General features: G+C 45.5%; 1 protein-coding gene and 1 long non-coding RNA gene across 3 annotated transcripts in view; one reads left to right on the forward strand and one right to left on the reverse strand.

The window, feature by feature from the left end:
- The window catches only part of LOC135109908 (uncharacterized), a 46892-nt gene that overhangs the window by 10986 nt on the left and 15906 nt on the right, over positions 1 to 20000 (reverse strand). Inside the window, exon 2 of the long non-coding RNA XR_010272956.1 lies at positions 9660 to 9703. This is a non-coding gene — a long non-coding RNA (uncharacterized LOC135109908). The remainder of the gene's footprint in view (positions 1 to 9659; positions 9704 to 20000) is intronic.
- Positions 1 to 20000, forward strand: part of LOC135109907 (D(4) dopamine receptor-like) — a 34120-nt gene that overhangs the window by 866 nt on the left and 13254 nt on the right. The window contains exons 1-2 of one of the 2 annotated variants that reach the window (XM_064021786.1): positions 15550 to 16267; positions 17714 to 17876. In XM_064021786.1, the coding sequence (XP_063877856.1) occupies positions 16246 to 16267; positions 17714 to 17876 (185 nt within the window). In that variant the 5' untranslated portion in view covers positions 15550 to 16245. Of the gene's footprint in view, positions 1 to 15549; positions 16268 to 17713; positions 17877 to 20000 lie in introns of those variants that run through there. The other variant, XM_064021787.1, reaches the window with a different exon arrangement.

Genomic DNA, 20000 nt, shown 5'->3' on the forward strand with positions numbered 1-20000 from the left:
CAGGTAAACGAAAGGTACGGGGAGGTTGTTTATTTACGTGTGGTCAGACGAACAGACAGACAGAAGCAGACAGGAGAACAGGGAAGACAGAGGCACAAAATATACTGAAGGCGTATCCAGATAAACACAAAGATGTAGATAAACAAAACAAAAAAGTAAACAAACCACAGACTAAAAAAAAACACAAGTAAACAAAGAACAAACACACAAGCAAAACAAACAAACAAACAAACAAACAAACAAACAAACAAACAAACAAACAAACAAAAAACACACTAAACTACTGGCCACTAAACTCCAACACACACACAAACACACAAAAAAAAAAAACACAAGTAAACAAACAGACCAGGTGCAAAAAAAGGTGTACTAAGGTGTAGCGCAGGTGTTGACAGAGCGTACTTTGGGTGTAGAGGCTGCATGACCTTGTGGGAGAGGCAAGCAGGGGGAGAGAGAGAGAGAGAGGGGGAGGGAGGGTGTACCGTAGGGAAGCTGTGGTGGTGGTGGTGGTGGTGACAGACAGAAGGACGGAAGGCGAGACAGGGAGGAAGTGAAGGGGCATAAGAGGGAAGCACTGCACACACACACACACACACACACACACACACACACACACACACACACACACAGAAGGAGGAAGAAGATGCGGCAAGGATTATTAAAGATGTAGATAGACATAGAAGGAAGATAATAAAAGAAGCAAGATAAATAAAAACAAAGAGAATTAGAATAAACAGCTGATAACGTGAGAGAGAGAGAGAGAGAGAGAGAGAGAGAGAGAGAGAGAGAGAGAGAGAGAGAGAGAGAGAGAGAGAGAGAGAGAGAGAGAGAGAGAAATAGCAAATAGAAAAAAAAGAGACAGAATTTTAAAAGGAGACAGCGAGAAGATGAAGAGAATGAGATAGAGAAAGAACGATGCACGTGCCAGAGAGAGAGAGAGAGAGAGAGAGAGAGAGAGAGAGAGAGAGAGAGAGAGAGAGAGAGAGAGAGAGAGAGAGAGAGAGAGGCAAGGAACGCGTGACCTAAACATAACTTTCACTTAATCATTCGTGTGTGTGTGTGTGTGTGTGTGTGTGTGTGTGTGTGTGTGTGTGTGTGTGTGTGTGTGTGTGTGTGTGCCCTCCTTCTAAACTTAACCAAGCGGCTATTAAAGGGAAAAAGAGGAGGAAAAATGAAGCGATAACATAAGAGCAGGAGGAGGAGGAGGAGGAGGAGGAGGAGGAGGAGGAGGAGGAGGAGGAGGAGGAGGAGGAGGAGGAGGAGGAGGAGGAGGAGGAGGAGATGACAGGAAGTTACAAAAGATGAGGAATGTGTGGAATGAAAGAGGAAAAGTTAGGAAGAAAAGGAGAACGAAAAAATAAAAAAAAAGAAAAAGATGAAGAAAAGAAAAAAAGAGAAATTATCAAAAAAAAAAGAAAAAAACAAAAAACAACAAAGAAAAACAGTAGATAAGAAAGTAACCAATAGGAAGCAAGAAGCCACTAACTATTACTACAGTACGTCTCCCACCAGGTGTTGAAAGGTGAGCGGTACGGTACAGTGCATACAGGTGGACCAGTACGGTACGGCGCATCCAGGTGAGAAGTAACTGTGTGTGCTATTACCTGGAGGCACCTGGCGTGTTAATTAATTCTTTCACTCATGGAATGTTGCTGTTTTTTTTTTTCAAGTGGTGGGAGGGAAGGAGGAGGAGTGGAGGTGCAGGGGTGGCAGCGGAGGAGGAGGAGGAAGAGAAGGAGGAGGAGGAGGAGAACAAGAACAAGACTAAAAACAAGAATAAGAACAAAAGAAGAACAACAAAAAAACAAAATAAACAAGAAAATGAAAAAAATAAAATAAGAACAACAACAACAAGAAAAAAAAAACAAGAGAATAAAGAACAAAGTCTAAGAAAAAAAACAAATTTGCATAACAATCTTTCCCTACAAATAATGACAACAAAATTTACACATAAAAAAAAAAACACAAGAAGAAAAAACTTGAAGCATTTAACAAGCAACAAAAACAAGAAAGAGAGAGAGAGAGAGAGAGAGAGAGAGAGGAATCTGAACACACCACATTAAAAATACCACAAACCAAACTATATATACATTAACCATCAGTATTTCAAGACACGGAAGCCCTCAATAGGAAACACACGATCTTATACATCACCAAATGCCAGTCTGGAGGGAAGGGAAGGCATAGATTAGGAAAATATTGCCTTGAGGAATGGGAAGGAGAAGCAGCTGAAGGGGACGTGAAGCAAGACAAAACTATTCACATACTGCGCCAGGAATGCCTTCAGTTTGGCAGCGCGTAACGTAGAGATGTTTGGGGGGGCTAGGGTGAGGGAGAGGGGGTTGTTTGGGGGTTGGGGGTGCACGGAGAAAGCCTGGAAGCTACACGGGAGGCACGGGAGGCAGGCCAGCCGCTTGTGAAATTATCGGTGTAATGGATTTACTGGTGGTGTGAGTGTGTGGCTGCGTAATGCTGTCAGTGCTCGGGGGAGGGGGTGATGGTGGAAGGGGGAGGTGGTGGTGGTGGTAGTGGTGGGAGGAGGAGGAGGAGAGGAGGAGGAGGAGAAGAACATCATGAAGAACAAGAAAAACAAGAAGCACAAGAACAAGAACAAGATGCACACGGAGGAGGAGGAAGGCAAGGAGTAGGAGGAAGACCAGAGAGGGCTTGAAGATGTGCGTGGCATGCCAGGATACATTTTCACAGCCGCCTCAGGTGCACGGGATCCCTGACAAGTGAGCCGCAACGAGACAAGGCTGATTACGCGGAGGACAGGTAGGGGAAAGGTGGCAACACGTGGCCCGCCGTGTCAAGGCCTGGCACGCCGCGGACTACTGAAGACCTGGCACCGAGGCCGCACGCACACACACACACACACACACACACACACACACACACACACACACACACACACATCAAGTGAGGTGGGGTGCAGCAGCCTGGTAACTGCAGCCGTGCCGTGCCCTGGCCGCCGCCAAGAGGACCCGTATTGAGGATTCAGAACACAGAGGCCGAGCTGTGGTTGACCTTGCTACGTGCATCCGGCCAAACATGGCCCACAAGACCGCCGCTCATAGAGCACCGGGGAGGCACGCCGCCACAGCTGCGGACCGGGCCCTTGGCTAAGTGGGCCACAACGCCACGCCGAGGAGCCCTCCGCCTAAACCTCCACCTCCACCTCCGCCACCGCCGCGCCGCATCTTCATCAAGTAGGCCACAATGTGTCCACTCTGCCAGGGCAACAAAGCCTCCTTATTGAATGAAGCAAAGTCCAGCCAGCTCAGTTACAGAAACCCCCGCGGCTCGCAGTGCCAGAGGGCGAGCCGCTGGCCTACGCGTGGTGCCGCGGGCCGCCGCTGTGCCGCCCACCGCAACACAACCAAATATCGCCACAGCGCTGCGCATCGCGGAACACCGTGTATGGAGGCTGCTGAGGGCCACACTCCAGGCGTGTGCCACCGTGCCCCGCGTGCCACACTCCCCACATTCCTGACGTGTGGCGCAGTGCCGCGCTATTACCGCCACAGCAGGCAGCACACCACCACACCGTGAGCCGAGCCACAAAGTGTGCCACAGGGCCACAGAGCCACAGGGCCGCCAGGGTGTCAGGGTTCCCGAGGGCGGCGCCGTGGTGCCCTGAGAGGCAGCACATTCCAGCATGACTGTAAGGTCCGCGGTGTGCTGCGGCGAGCGTGGCGGAGGAAAGCCGCATTCCTCAGTGACAGGTAAAACTGGCGACAATTAATTACGGTCCGCAAGGTGCGACATCCGCCTGGCGCCTCCCGCGGCAAGTCACCACCGAAACGCAAAAGCATTACATCAATGACGGTGCTTTCCCCGAGTGAGTCACCGCCCGCGCCGCGCCGCGCATACCTGCGTACCTCCGCGCGTCGCGGCCGCCCCCCACAGCCACCCCTCCCCCACCACGGCACCACCACGTCCCGTGACGCCCCGCGCGCTTTCTTCACGTGTGTGACAAAACAGCGTTGACTTGACGCCGACAAGAGTTAATCCCGGATGTTTGGCGTGGCGGGGCGTGAGTGCGACGAGCGGCGGGGTTGTCAGGGCGGGGGCGGCGCGGGGGGCGGCAGAGGGAAAACTCTCCACTCAACACCAGGATCGGTATGTCGCCTCGCACACTCCCCGTTTTCCATCGCATTCCTCGGGATTGCCCGCTGGAACCAGGCGCGGCGAGGAAACAGCCCGTGGAAATGTCTCTTGCCCCCCGCGCCCCCCACGCCCCCGCGGCCCCGCACCAAGCCCCGGCTCCATTCCGCGGCCTCTCCCACGCCCCTCCACGGCCCCACCACCCTCAGCAGGACACTCACCTCTACCCCCCAGCTAGACCTTAAGTCCTTTCCCAACACCTGAGGTCTTCACCCACACCTCCCCACCCCTCCCCAACCCCACACAGCTCTGCCTGCCTGCCCAGCCCCACCCAAGCCTCCCCGCTATCCCCAGTCCCACCCAGAGTCTTCACAACCCTCCTGTACTCTGGAGAATAAAGTTAAAAAAGTACTAAAATATAAATAAGAGAGAGAGAGAGAGAGAGAGAGAGAGAGAGAGAGAGAGAGAGAGAGAGAGAGAGAGAGAGAGAGAGGCGTGAATGCGTGCGTGCGTGAGCGAGAAGTGGTGATGAACTCTGAATGTGGGTGAAGATGCGAGTGAGCGAGTGAGGGAGTGAGGGAGTGAGTGAAAGTGAGAGAGTGGAAACAGGGCGGTAATAAAGCGAGACTGTAGTACGAGAAGGAATTTTAATCATTCGCCCTCAATAAGTGTCAGAGAGAGAGAGAGAGAGAGAGAGAGAGAGAGAGAGAGAGAGAGAGAGAGAGAGAGAGAGAGAGAGAGAGAGAGAGAGAGATCAGTAACTGCCTTTTCTTCTTTTAAATTAAGTGGTGTTACTGTTACATCTCTCTCTCTCTCTCTCTCTCTCTCTCTCTCTCTCTCTCTCTCTCTCTCTCTCTCTCTCTAACTAAACTTCACATATCTCAATTTCTATTCGATGTTGTCTTTCTTTTTCTTTCATTCATTCATTCATTCATTCTTTTTCTCTCTCTCTTTCTTCCTTACTTCCTTCTCCTCCTTCCCAATTACTTCCTATTACACTGTTCTTGTTCTTATTTCCTGTTCACTTCCTTCTGTTCATCATCATCATCATCATCATCACCACCATCACCGCCATCTTAAACTTCCTACCTACATAATTTCTCTCTCTCTCTCTCTCTCTCTCTCTCTCTCTCTCTCTCTCTCTCTCTCTCTCTCTCCCTCTGTTCTAATCGTCTTTACTTCCTCACCTTTCTTTTACCACTTGTCATCCTCCTACTCTTTCATTCACCCTTGTTTGTTGTTCTCTTCGTTCTCTTCCTCTTATCGTTTGTGACCTTTCCTCTCTTCTCTTTCTCTTTTCTCCTTCGTTTTTTCTCTTTACTTAAATAAACATTGTATACCAAAGAGATTATATTAAACAAAACTATTATTACTATGAGAGAGAGAGAGAGAGAGAGAGAGAGAGAGAGAGAGAGAGAGAGAGAGAGAGAGAGAGAGAGAGAGAGAGAGAGAGAGAGAGATTTTAACAGCATGGGAAGGAGAATTACCGTGTTTTCTTTCTTTCTTTCTTTCCTTGTCTATTTAAAGAAAGAACGAAAGAAAAGGAAAAGAAAGAAATGAAGGAAGGAAGGAAGAAAGGAAGAACCACAAAGAAAAGAAAAAAAATCGTGTGTACAAGGAATGAATAAAGAAAATCATAACATTGAACACACACACACACACACACACACACACACACACACACACACACACACACACACACACACACACACACACGTTATGCCGTCTTGGTGTGCGCGGAACCCAAAATATAAATAAGTTAATTAGTTCATGTATCAAATTTTGTATCCAATTAAAAAAGATGAAATTCACTTAACATTGTGACATCACTTCTGAAGGCGAGTGTACATTAGCATTAATAGAGAGACGCTCATTTGCTGCTTCACTTGCTTATCTATTTATTTATTTATTTATTTATCAATTCACCTGCCTGTTTATCATATTCTGTGACACAATTAGGTGTTTTTAATGTTTACTTCCTTCTCCTCCTTCTTGTCTATCTCTCATGCTTCTCGTTATTCTCTCTCTCTCTCTCTCTCTCTCTCTCTCTCTCTCTCTCTCTCTCTCTCTCTCTCTCTCTCTCTCTCTCTCTCTCTCTCTCTCTCTCTTCTACATCATGTTAACTTCTCCTTTTTCTCTTTCTCTCTTGATTCTTGTTATCTTCTCTCTTTCTCTGTGTTTCTCCTGTCTCATGTTCTCTTGTTCTTTCTCTCTGTCTCTCCTATCTCATGTTATCTTCTCTTTCTTTTTCTCTTTCTTTCCTGCTTCGTTTTACCTTCTCTTCCTTTTCACCTTCTCTCTTACTTCATCTTATCTTCTCCTCCTTTCTCTCCTACTTCATCTTATCTTATCTTCCTTTCTCTCCTTCTCTCCTATTTCATGTTTTCTTCTCTTCCTCTCTTCCTTTTTATCTCCTTCTTTGTCTCTCTTTCTTAATTTTACTGTATAAGCTTTTTTTTTTGTCTGACTGATGAGATTAGGTAAGGTTAACTATACCAGGTGTAGTATTGGTAGTGAGATTAATTAAGCTCACCTGCCTACCTGTTGTGTTGGGGTGAGGATATTAAAACTGAAATCATCTTTGTCCTCTCTTCTATTTTCTTTTGATTGTTTTTATTTATCGTTATTTTCCTTTTTTTTTTTGGGTGTGTTAATTTTTTGTTGTTTTTTTGTCTGTCTGGTCTCTCTCTCTCTCTCTCTCTCTCTCTCTCTCTCTCTCTCTCTCTCTCTCTCTCTCTCTCTCTCTCTCTCTCTCTCTCTCTACGTTGAGCTTATTATGTCTTTCTTTTATTATCAGTTGTTTTCATTCCTTATTCTCCCTCCTCCTCCTTCTCCCTCCCTCCCCCCTCTCTCTCTCTCTCTCTCCCTCTCCCTCTCTCTCTCTCTCTTCCGCCGTTTCCCTCAAGGCTTGGCACTCTGACCTTCCCTCCTCGACGCCTCGCCCTCGCTTTCCTCTTGGCCTTTCCAGTTCCTGACATTTATTACTTAGCTTCATGTCAACTTCACCAATTCAGATAATGCTCACTTTTCTTCCCCCCCCCTCTCTCTCTCTCTCTCTCTCTCTCTCTCTCTCTCTCTCTCTCTCTCTCTCTCTCTCTCTCTTGTGGAATTTTTTTCGCTCTTGTTCCCATCTTGATTGCACGATGGTTGCTACGAGAGAGAGAGAGAGAGAGAGAGAGAGAGAGAGAGAGAGAGAGAGAGAGAGTAGAGGTGGTTCTCACAGTGCCGGAAACGCGAGCAAAGTGTGCCAGATGAGTGATGTAAAACTATGAGGGTCACAAGTGCAAGAGGAAGGCGACGTGAGATACCACACGCTGCCTCTACTGCTGCTACTACTACTGCTACTGCTACTACTACTACTACTACTGCTACTGCCTTTGTTATTTTTGGTGCTATTTCTTTCACTTCTTTTACTTTTTTACCTTCGGACAATGGCTGGCTACAAAACTGATTAAATTCTTTCCTTCTTTCCTCTTTTAGTTCCTTCTTACTTTTCTTCCACCATTTATCAGTTTCTTCACCCCTTCTTACATTTCTCAACATTCATCCTTCCTTCATCTACCCTTTCATTCATCTATCTATCCCCTCAAGCCGCATTTCCTTCCTGCCTTCCTGCCTATCAGATCTTAAGAATTTCTCACTACGGGGAAGAGAAACAGACAGACACAGATAGATACAGACAGACGCACAAACGTTTTCAAGAGTCTCCCCTCTCCTCCTTTATTTACAACACACGCTACAGCCTCGAGTACAACAGTTACCATTGTCTTGCTCCCGCCCCTCGAGAGTGCCGGGAAGTTTAAGCTAGTACTGGGAACACCCTACGGTTCTATTTAATCAACCAATCGGAAATCTCTCTTAGAAGGGTTATAGTTCCGGAATTCACAGGAAGCTATAACAGTAACAGCAAAAATTTCCTAGTTACTCAATACTGGGGGCGTTTGTAAAGGGGAGGTGTTGGGTCCTAGAACAAAAGGTAAATATGACTCGGTTTTGATAAGATAGCGTAAAAATTTCCTACTTTCTCAATACTGGAGGGGTTAGTAAAGGGGAGGTATTGAGTATTGGCAGTTTATTAGAAGCTTTGTTGTGCCGGAAAGAAGAGGCTGATACCACCGCCTCAGGACCTCTGATACTGTGAACGTTAAAATTTCCGACTTTCTCAATACTGAAAACTTAGCTAGAAAAGGTGCCAGGTATTGGAAAAATGCCTTGCAGATTTTCATTTACTTCACTATCAGAACACTAACTGTAAACGTTGCCTGCTTTCTCGGTATCAGGAAACTCAGCAAGGAAAAGACAGTAGGGATGAAAAACTTGTCTTAGGTATTAATTACGGAAAAAAAAGGAGCTGACATCACTGTTCAATGCCTTGTGATAGACTAGTGTTTAAATTTCCCAGTTTCTTAGTAACGGAAAGTTTAGCCAATAGGAAAGGTAGTGAGGATGGAAAACGTCTTTAGAGGGTTTGCTATAACGAAAAGAAGGACATGTTTGGCTTTCCGATGCAGAGTTTGTGTATTAAAAACGTGTCTTGGCGGGGGATGGAGCGGTTTCAGTTAAGGAGTTCTCAGGAAGGTAACCGTTGAAGGTCGTACTTTCTCAGGGTCGGAAAAGTTAGCTGATGGGAAGGTATTGGAATAGAAAACGTGTCTCAGATGTGCAGCTCCAGAATTCCCCTGAAATTAACCGTAAAGATTTCCTACTCTCTCTTTTTCTCTCTCAGTCAAAAAAAAAGAAGAAAAAAAACACATAGCAAGGAAAGGTATTTTGGAATGGAAAACGTGTCTTAAGAGGTTTAAATTACGGAAAGAAAGAGTTAATATGACTGTTTAACGTTTTGTGATAGAGTAAACTAAAATGTTCTAGTTTCTTAGCATCGGAAAAAAAAAATAATGAAAGAGATACTAGGAATGAAAAGATCTCCTTATCTAAACATTATCGTACTCAGAATCTACGAATATCGAACACTAGGAAAGAACGGAAGGAAAAAACGTACAAGGATATTAACAAGGAGTGAAAGATTTTATGACGTGATGGAAGCTTGTGAAACTGTCGTACTCAGGAATCAAGGTATCGTACTCTAAAAAAAACCGTGCAGAATATAAACAGTGGGAAAGAGGAAAAATTATATCATAATATCAGTACGGGGTTAAGCTTAGTGACGTGATAGGGAAAGCATAAAAATATCGTACGTAGAAATGAAACTATCGAACTCGAGGAAAAAAAGAATACGATGTAAAATATGGAAAGCGTGAAAACAGACCTAATGACGATAACATAAAAAAAAATAACAATAAATAAATAAATAACATAAAAAGTCATACGAAAAAAATATTATCGTACAGTGGAAACATAACAATAAAAATTAATAAAAAAAACAAGAAAAACATTAACGTACTATACAAAACAAAGCAAGACACTGCATAATGTATTAAATAAAGAGAATCATGCTGAAAAAAAAAACATGATATACGTACCAAATGAGAGACAAACGTACAGAAAAATGAAAAAACAAAAGGACTGAATGAAACAATAAAATATTCACTTACCTTTTATATAAGAGAGAAAAACATCCACAGTTCATTCACCACTCCTGAAAACAGACAGTTAAAGAAAATGTATCAATAAAGCAATAAAAATGAACAACACTGCACGCATACACAGATAAAAATACGAATAAAAACTAAAAGTGAACAAAGGAAAGTAGATAAAAAAGGAAAACGTAGACAAATAAAGAAGAAATGGATACTGAATAAATAAGACGAACTAGAAAGATACCTAAGAAAAAAAAATTAGAAAAACAAAAACATAATGAAACAAAAGAAAGACGAATCAATAAATACAAAAAGGAAAACAAATAAAACAAAAATAATAAGACCACACAGATACAGAAAAAAAAACAATAATAATAACAATTAAAACACGCAAATTAACACATGAAAAAAATAACATAAATAAATAAACAGAAAATAAATAAATAAATACGTAACAAACCTAACCACATGTAAGATAAACCAAGAACAAAGTATCAGTTAAACCTAACCTAACCTAAACCTAACCTAACCTAACCTAACCTAACCTAACCTCACCGAACCTAACCCAACCTAACCTAACCCTACCTAACCTACCTTACCTAACCTACCAACCTCAACCTAACCTAACCTTAACCTAACCCTAACATACTATCATCCTTACACTCTCTCTCTCTCTCTCTCTCTCAATTCCTTATACTCCCTCACCAATTGTTATCATGGCCTTATATATAGAGAGGGGGAAAAAGTTAATAGGGAGACCATAGGGGAAGTTACCAAAGGGGGAAAAAATAGGGGGAAAAAATTAAATGGGAGCTGTTAATGAGAGAGAGAAGTTACGATAAAGGGAAAAAAATGAAGAACAGAAAAGTGACATGGGAGATAAAGGCTGTTTTCTTATTTGGAGGAGGAGGAGGAGGAGGAGGAGGAGGAGGAGGAAGAGGAGGAGAACAAAAACGTGATAAGGACGCGTGTCTAAAATTGCCTCCTTCTCTTCTTCTTCCTCCTCCTTCTCTTCTTCTTCTTCCTCCTCCTCCTCTTCTTCTTCCGTATTTCTTCCTACGTGTCTTGTTTTGCAGTGTGTGTTTGTTTGTATGTGTGTGTGTGTGTGTGTGTGTGTGTAGGCTTCTAACGACCACCACCACCACAACTAAGGTCAAATCTTCTTAATATAGGTACTGATGCAACAATTCTCCTCCTCCTCCTCCTCCTCCTCCTCCTCCTCCTCCTCCTCCTGCACTCTTAATGTTTTTTGCCTCAATCCGGAAAGAGATGCAAATTATTACTACAACTCCTCGTCAGAAATTAATCAAATATATATATAATTGTAACCTAGATGCATAATATATAGTGATAATAGTTTCTTTAATAGTGATAATAATAATGATGATGATGATGGTGATGATGATGATGATGATGATGATGATGATGATAATAATAATAATGATGATAGTAATAATAGGAAGAAGAAGAAGAAAAGAAGAGAAGAGAAGAAAAGAAAAGAGAAGGAAAGAAAAGAAGAGAAGAAAAGAGAAGAGAGGAGAAGAGAAGAGAAGAAAGGAGAGGAGAGAACGAACGAACGAACGAAAAAAACAAGAAAACCAATAAATCATGAAAACAGTTACAGAAAAAACCGCGAGAGAGAGAGAGAGAGAGAGAGAGAGAGAGAGAGAGAGAGAGAGAGAGAGAGAGAGAGAGAGAGAATCAAAACAACATTGCACCACCTCTCTCAAGCTTTTAATGAACGGCAATGTTTGTTAAGTGTTTCCTGTGTCCCCCTCAAGCTGTCTCAACTAAGCTGCCCATAATACACTCCTCCTCCTCCTCCTCCTCCTCTTCCTCCTCCTCCTCCTCCTCCTCTCCTTCATCCTCCACTTCACTTCCCTTTTTTGGTCCTCTTGTTCGTCTGTCCTCTTCCTCATCCTCTTTATCAATTTTTTCTTATTTCTTCTTCGTTTTTTTTTATGTTGATTTCTTCTTTTCCTGTCTTTTATTTTAGTGTTGTTTTCCTCCTTTCTCCTCGTCTTCTTCTTCCTATTCCTCCTCCTCCTCCTTCTTCTTCTTCTAGTCTTCTCTATCTCCCTTTATCTTACTGCCATGTTTATTTCAACTACTCTTTTCCTAGTTTTTTTTTATTTTCCTCTTATTCTCCCACATCCTCCTTCTCTTCTTCTTTCTCTTGTTTTTATTTATTTATCTTCCTTTCTCTTATCATCACATTTCACTCAGTAATTCTTTTCCTCCTACTCCTCCTTCTGCTTCTCCTCCTCCTCCTACACCTTGTCATTAGTTCAACTCCTCCTCCTCCTCCTCCTCCTGCAGTGTTTGCTCTCGCCTTGGCAGCAATAACAGTGCGCCTGGCAGTGATCTGAAGGCTGTTGATGGGAATGTTTATAGAAGATGCTTGTGACGTGTGTGTGTGTGTGTGTCTGTGTGTGTGTGTGTGTGTGTGTGTGTGTGTGTGTGTGTGGTTATAGTTTCTTATGTGCAAGATTTTAAGACTGCATTTTTTTTCTTTCGTCTCTCTCTCTCTCTCTCTCTCTCTCTCTCTCTCTCTCTCTCTCTCTCTCTCTCTCTCTCTCTCTCTCTCTCTCTCTCTCTCTCTCTCTCTCATCTCTCTCATTCACCACCACCACCACCACCACATGACATTACCCAAACCAAACAAAAGCAAAAACAAAAACAATAGACCAAGGAACAAAAACAGAGAGAGAGACAGCCACAGACACAGAGGAACCCCACAAACAGCACAGACACACACAAAATTCGCCACAGCACAGCACAACACAGACACAGACACAGCATAAACACACACACACAGCGGCGAACATCAAGGAAAGACTCAATGGTAAGGAATATTGTGTTAGGTTACCCCTCCCCCCCCCCAGAGCGCGACCTTGACAGACCTAACGGAAGGTGGGGGAAGTGTACTGAGAGAGAGAAAGAGAGAGAGGGAGTGCGAAAGAGAGGTTAGTTAAATAATTTCTCAGTACTAATGTTGATTCCTGGCCTTTCTACTACTACTACTACTACTACTACTATTACCAATATCAGCACTACCTCTGCTACATTAAAATCACATGACATTAATCCAAACAAAACACACACACACACACACACACACACACACAGCAAACCAAGAAAGAGAGAAAAGAAGAAAAAAAGAGAGAAACAGGCGAGTGAACGAGTGAGCGAACAAGAGAGAGAGAGAGAGAGAGAGAGAGAGAGAGAGAGAGAGAGAGAGAGAGAGAGAGAGAGAGAGAGAGAGAGAGAAATAAAGATACAGAAACAGACGAATGAGCGAAGGAGAAAACAAGCAAACGAGTAACAGGAATTGAAAGGACGGCGAGGAGACACGAAAAAAAAAACAAGAAAACAAAGAAAAACAGAGAGAGAGAGAGAGAGAGAGAGAGAGAGAGAGAGAGAGAGAGAGAGAAACGGAAACAATGAACTATGAGTGACTAGTAGGTGGAGGGGCGGCTGGGAGCAAGCAGGTGGAAACAGAAGGCAGGGAGAACTGGAAGGGAGAAGGTGGGGGGCGGGGGGGAGGCTGTACTATTATGACTCAGTTCTCAGGCATGTCGTGATATCGAAGAGGAGCCGTGGGGAGTAGAGGGGAGGGTTTGGGAGGCAGTGTAGGGCCATCTGGTGTTCTAATACCTGTGGTCACCTTAGGAACGCCAGGCACTCCGCCATCTGATTCAAGGGTCTCTCACGGTGCCACAGCTAACTGGTCCGTGAGGGAGGGGGGAGGGGGTTGTATACAGTACGTATGTTTGTGTAAGTGGGTAGAAGAGAGAAGAGAATAAAGAGCAGAATGAAATAGGATATACAACAAAATAGAAGAGGAGAGATAAGAAGAGAAGAGAATATAGAAGAGAACAAAACAAGAGAATGAATAGATTTGTATCCTCAAACTTTACTAAAATAATAATAACAATAATTAAATGTATGGAGCAGATCTTCCTAACAGAATTACAAGTATACTGTTTAATTAACTAAAAAAGAACAGCATTGTCAGGTAAAGGAGCCCAAATGACAACAAGGTAAACATGAAAAGCACATAAAATAAACATCATGTATAGATTGAAGGCAAATTAACGGTGTGTATATCAAATTGTATGCACACCCAAACATAATACAAGTGTGTGTGTGTGTGTGTGTGTGTGTGTGTGTGTGTGTGTGTGTGTGTGTGTTGACATGGTGTGACTCAATGCTTTTGTCTCCCTCTGTCTCTCTTTCTCTTTCTCTGTATCTCTCTTCAATATAAGTGGTTCTCTTCTTCTTCTTCTTCTTCTTCTTCTTCTTCTTCTTCTTCTATTCTTGTTTCTGTTTTCCGTCTTCGTCTTCTTAGTCATTGCATTCTTTCCTTTTCTTTTTATTTCGTCATTGTGATCTTGTTTTTTGTTTGTTTGGTTGCTTGGTTGCTTGTTTACCTGTTAGTGGGTTGGTTGCTTAGTTGTTGTTGTTGTTGTTGCTGTTGTTGTTGTTCATTGTCCACATCTTTTTCTCTCTCTCTTTTCCTCCTGTCTTCTTCCTCGTTATTCTCACAGTCCTCAACTCTTTTTCTCTCTTTCTTTCTGCTCTTTTTCCTCAAAGCCACTCCCAATACATTCCACCTTCCCCCACCTCTCTCTCTCTCTCTCTCTCTCTCTCTCTCTTACATCCCTCCATCACATACCAAGTTTCTCTATTCTCAGAACAATAAAACACACACACACACACACACACACACACAAGCGCGCGTACCAGATCTTTCCTACTGTTGTTGTCGTTGTTATTGGTACTGGTGGTGGTGGTGGTGGTGGTGGCGATAATAATAACAGTGAAAATGGGAATGCTTGTGCTGTTCTATCCTGCCACGTCACTAGACTAAAACACAACGAGATATACATGACAGGAAAATGCGCCGTGTGTGTGTGTGTGTGTGTGTGTGTGTGTGTGTGTGTGTGCAGCCTACCCCGTCGCCTGGAGGAAGAGGAGGAGGCGGAGACTGGAGAAGTGTCTGGGTATAACAGGCGATGCTATCTCACCGTACCCTGCCCTCTTGTCCCTAGTGTTATCTGGTCTGGCGCGGCGGTCCCTCAGCCTAGACCTCCAAGCTAAGGTCCCTCTCCCTTTGCCCCTCTCCCTCGGTCCCTGTCACTCGGTCCTTCCCAGGCGGCCTCTCTCCCTCTGTCCCCTTACACAGTCCCCCAGTCCTGATGTAACAGTCTCCTTCAGGCCAGCCCAGCACTGACACACGGCGCCCATTCACCTTGACCAGCTAAGCTCTGTGAAAGTTAGGACAGTATAGCTCACCCCTGCACAGCCCTCATACAGCCTCACCTGCACCCATACAGCGTTACCAGCACCACCCCTTCAGGACTCCACAGCCTCATGAGCACACATATCTTTATCAGCACCCATACAGTCTTAATTAATGGTCATACAGGCGTCATAAGCACCCATACAGGCCTGATGAGCACTTATACAGATACCTTATCTGAGTCCATACTGTTGTGAAAGTTAGGACAGTACATCTCTCACCATCCCACACTCTCCTCTCCCTTCCTCACTTCTCTGCATCTCTCCACTGTCCCCCCCTGCCTCCCTGTACCCCCAACTCTCCCATCTCCCCCTCCCTCTCCCCCTCTTATGCCCTGGAACTGCCTGGAGGGAATACCGGGGCCAGCAGACGGCGTGGAGCCTCGCACTGAGAATAAATATTAGAGCCGCAAGGTGCTGGTTGCCCAATAGAGGCAAAAACGGTGGTGGTGGTGGTGGTGGTGGTGGTGGTCATGCCCGTGGGTGGTAGTCTGAGCCTGATCCGGTCTGCGCCCCTCCTCTCTCTCCCCTCCTCCTCCTCCTCCTCCTCCTCCTGCTCCATGCCGCCCAAGTCGAGGTCCTGGGCCAAAGTGAACAGTGTGGTGAATGAGTTGGCTGGTGATGTGGAGGGCGCGGGTTGTGGTGGTGTGGTGGTGTGGTGGAGCTGGGTGGTCTGAGTGTGGTGAGAGGCAGGCGTGGTGGGGAGAGGAGAGGTGTTGAAGGGAAGAGGATGCCAGGACGCGGGAGAGGCGTGGTGAGGGATCGCTGATGAGGTGAGGAGAGGTGAGGGTGATGGCAGTGAGGGGCGTGGCGAGCGAGGCAGGGGCGTGTCCCGGGGTGGGAGTGGGGGCGGAGTCAGGCCACAGCCTCGGCAGTGCGGCGCGGCCAGCGTCCGGCCCGCGTCAGTCCGCCAGCCGCCTCTCAGTGCCGTCACAGCCGCCGTCTGAGTAGCGTGTCCGCACCGCTGCTCCTTCACCTCGCCCTCACACGTCGCTGAGGCGAGACGTGCACAACCTTCGCTGCTGGCTGACCACCGCTGCTCCTCGCCGCTCACTCCCACCTTCCGCGTGTGTGCGTGTGTGTGTTAGTGTGCTCGCGTGAGGCCGTGCAGCGAGGCCAACCCTCTTGGGCGGCACAGTGAACAGTTAGACGGACGTGTGAAGTGGTGGCACTCAGGCGTAACTCTGCCCCGAGGCACTGCCCTGCACGGGGCCAAGCAGTGCACGAGTGTAGCACGGCAGCCCCGCGCGCATTGCCGTGCAGGAGGCGTGACCACACTCTGCGTCTTCCCCGCGCCATGGACGGGGCGCCTGACGGAGGTAAGCAGGAGCGGGGAGGGGGGCGCCGCGGGAGGCACTGAGGGAGGGCAGTCTGGGCCTCGACAGTGGCGGGGAGAAGTAGGGCACACCTGAGCCGCGGCTGCCAAGGGGGTCAAGCAGGGCGGGCAGGGACAGGCAGCGGGCCAGGAGGCGGCGCGGCCTTCAGCGGCAAAGACACCACCACTCGCCCCACACTTGTCAGGCGCCGCGCCGTATTATCTCCTGCCGTTGGTAGGGGTGGGGGTGGTGGTGGGTGGCGGTGCTGGTGGTGATAGGAGTAGTGGTAGTAGTGATAGTGATGGTAATAGTAGTATAGTAGTAGTAATAGTAGTCGTAGTGATAGTAGTAGTAGTAGTAGTAGTAGTAGTAGTAGTAGTAGTAGTAGTACAAAAATTCACGCAGGCAAGGTACGCTAAAAAAAATAATGAGTGGAATGAAGCAACAATTCTTACATCACACGGACAAAAAAGATTCTTGCAGCCAACAAGAAACACGCAACACTCGACACCCAGCAGCGCCAATAACAACAATTAACTCAATATAACAACACGATAAGACGAAGAAAAAAAAAACCCAACAAAGGAAAACAAGACCCAATTAGGACACACACTCAGACACAAGGATAGAAATGAGAGACAATGACCATAAATAAATAATAATAATAATAATAATAATAATAATAACAACACTAATAATACAAGCTACAGTATACTAACTTGAGAGAGAGAGGGAGGGGGAGGGGGGTCAGTCTAAACAGGAGTGGCCGTGATAGGATTTTTCTGCCTTGGAACCAGCGCAGCCTCCACCAAACCCTTATATCAAGTGTGTGTTTTTACGTGCTTTACAAATGTCGACAGAAGGACCACTAGGGGAAAAGGGAGGTTGGTGTGTGTGTGTGTGTGTGTGTGTGTGTGTGTGTGTGTGTGTGTGTGTGTGTGCGTGTGTGTGTGTGTGTGCGTGTTAATGGGCTTTGATGCGCAGTGAAGGACGTAAATCTTTTTTTGTTTTTTCATTTCTACTTCCTTTTTTTTTCCCTTTTTTTTTGTTAGTCATCGTTGCTGTTGTTGTTGTTGTTGTTGTTGTTGTTGTTATTGCCGATTGTGATTTTGTTCGTTTATTCTTTCTCTAAGTGCCTCTTTGTCAGTGTGTGTGTGTGTGTGTGTGTGTGTGTGTGTGTGTGTGTGTGTGTGTGTGAATACAGGTAGACAGACAGATAGATAGATGGAAAGATAGACAGACAGATAGATAGATAGATAGAGAGAGAGAGAGAGAGAGAGAGAGAGAGAGAGAGAGAGAGAGAGAGAGAGAGAGAGAGAGAGAGAGAGAGAGACAACAACAACAAACACCACCATTCACCTTAACACATACACACCATAAAAAAACACTAAGAAAATCAACACAGCACATCAATAACCACGTGACTTTTCCCTCCTGACGGCGACACAGAAGTGGTGATGGTGGCGGTGGGCGCGGAGGGCGTGGCATCGTGGGCGGCGGGCGTGGCTGTGGTGCTAGTCCTCGGTGTTATTTTCGTCATCTCCTCTGTCCTCAACACCGTTTTTCTCATCATCTTCTTCCGCCGCCCCTCCCTTCGCAGCGTCTCCAACAGGTAAGAGACATGGTTCACCTGTTCATTACCTTTCTTAATTACACCTGTCTAGTCTTTTCATAACGTCAGTAACAGGTAAGGGGATCAATTATACCTACATGTGTTCTTTACCTCTCTTAGTTACACCTTCATACACTGATTAAGTTTACCTGTCCTTAATTACACCTGTCTAGTCCCTTTGTAGCATCTCCGACAGGTAAGAAGGTTAATTATGTTCACCTGTCCTCTGTTACACCTCTTTTAATTAACGGTACTATATCATATCTGTGTAGCTCCTCCGCCTCCCTCAGATAAGTAGCTTTGCAATACGCCTCTCTTATTGAATTAAATACTCTAAATATTCTTCATTATAACTGCCCCTATAACACTGAGTACGATCTTCACCTCTAATATAGTTAAAAGTACATTACACCTGTCTCACACCTGTCTTAGCGCTTCATACAGGTGAAAAAATACAATATACCTCTTTTCGTGAATTAATTACTTCATAACACTTAGCTAACACCTTTTTTCGCGTCTTAAACACTTAAAAAAAGATCCTTACACCTGTTCAACAACTATAAGAAACTTCACATAACACTTTTCCTACTTCATTACCCTATAGCACCTGTTTCCACACCTAATGCACGTAAACAAACATAACACACCTGTCCTGCACCTGTGTCAACGCCCCGTACAGGTAAGAAGCTTAATTACACTTGTTCCACATCTCCCCCCGCGGCCTCAGGTAAGGGACTCTATCACGCATCTCTCCTACACCTGTTCTCCACGCCTGTGCACACCTGAATGACGTAAAACAGTTAAGGTGCTCTCGGTCTGATAGCAAGGCGAGTTTATATGGCAAGACGCGCGGTTCACATCACTCGTCGCATTTGTTACCGTGTGAGGACAGGCGGGTGATGTCAACAGGGTGGTGTACATGATCCAACACTGGGGGATATGTGACTCAACACCACGGACTCTGATTCAACGCCACAGCACCTCGATGCCAGCCCGAACACCACAGTAACTCATCCATCACCACGTTGTCAATAAAGGGTTGATTCAAATCTCATTTTTATGCAAACAGGTGACCCGTTTTCATCATTTTTCTACATTTCTACGTTTCATAACCATCATTTTCCTTTACAGTATTATTAAATGACGTATCTATTATCTTCATTATGTTTTTTCATCATTTCTCACCTCACACACCTGCGCCCTGCCCCCCCACACACCTGCGCCGTGCCCCCCCACACCTGATACGCATCCACACATCTGTCCCTTGGCTACTTACAAGTCTTGAGTCGTTTTTCAAGGTGGCTATGTTAGATTTACTGTAAAACTATAAAGGAAGTTAATCTGGTGTGCGTCGTGTGTGTGTGTGTATGTGTGTGTGTGTGTTTGTGTCCATGTACGTACTAATTTATGTGTCTGGTGACCGCTAGTGACTCATTCTTAGGTCGACTGTTGCTACGCCTCTTAAGGGTGGAGGGGGGGTGGTCTATGTGCCTGGCAACACACACACATACATACACACATAAGGAATCCAAACTGAAATAAGTATTGATTTTTTTTTTTTGCCATCGTAAGAGAGAGAGAGAGATCCTTCATCCTTTCCTTCCTCCTTCATCATATCTTCCCTCTCTCTCTCTCTCTCTCTCTCTCTCTCTCTCTCTCTCTCTCTCTCAGATCGTAACCTATCTCAGTCAACCTTTATTTTTTCCTTCCTATCCCCACTCCTCTTCATCCTCCCTTCTCTTTCTCTCCCTATCTCTTGGTTATCCCCTATCTTTCCTTCCTTTTCTCTTTCCCCCTTCCCTCCCTCCCTTCATCCCACCTTTCCTTCCTGCAAGTCATAACCAACCAATCTTAATCCCTTTCTCCCTCCCTGCAAAGTCCCTCCTCCTTGCCTCCCTTTCTCCCTCCCTGCCTCCCTACTGAGTAATCCTGATGGTGAAAGTGCACACCCGGACTTGAAGTACTCCCTCCCCACCCTCCCCTCTCCCTCTCCTCTCCCTCTAGTCACGTGGCAGGTAGGGAGTCCTATAAGGGGAGCAAAGGTTATCTCCCCTGTGTCCTCTGATAATCCTGCTAGTCTCCCAAGGGTTGTCTGCCTCCCCATGGGTCTTATGCCACTGGGAG

This window comes from Scylla paramamosain, chromosome 19 (genome assembly GCF_035594125.1).
Source record: "Scylla paramamosain isolate STU-SP2022 chromosome 19, ASM3559412v1, whole genome shotgun sequence".
NCBI lineage: Eukaryota > Metazoa > Arthropoda > Malacostraca > Decapoda > Portunidae > Scylla > Scylla paramamosain.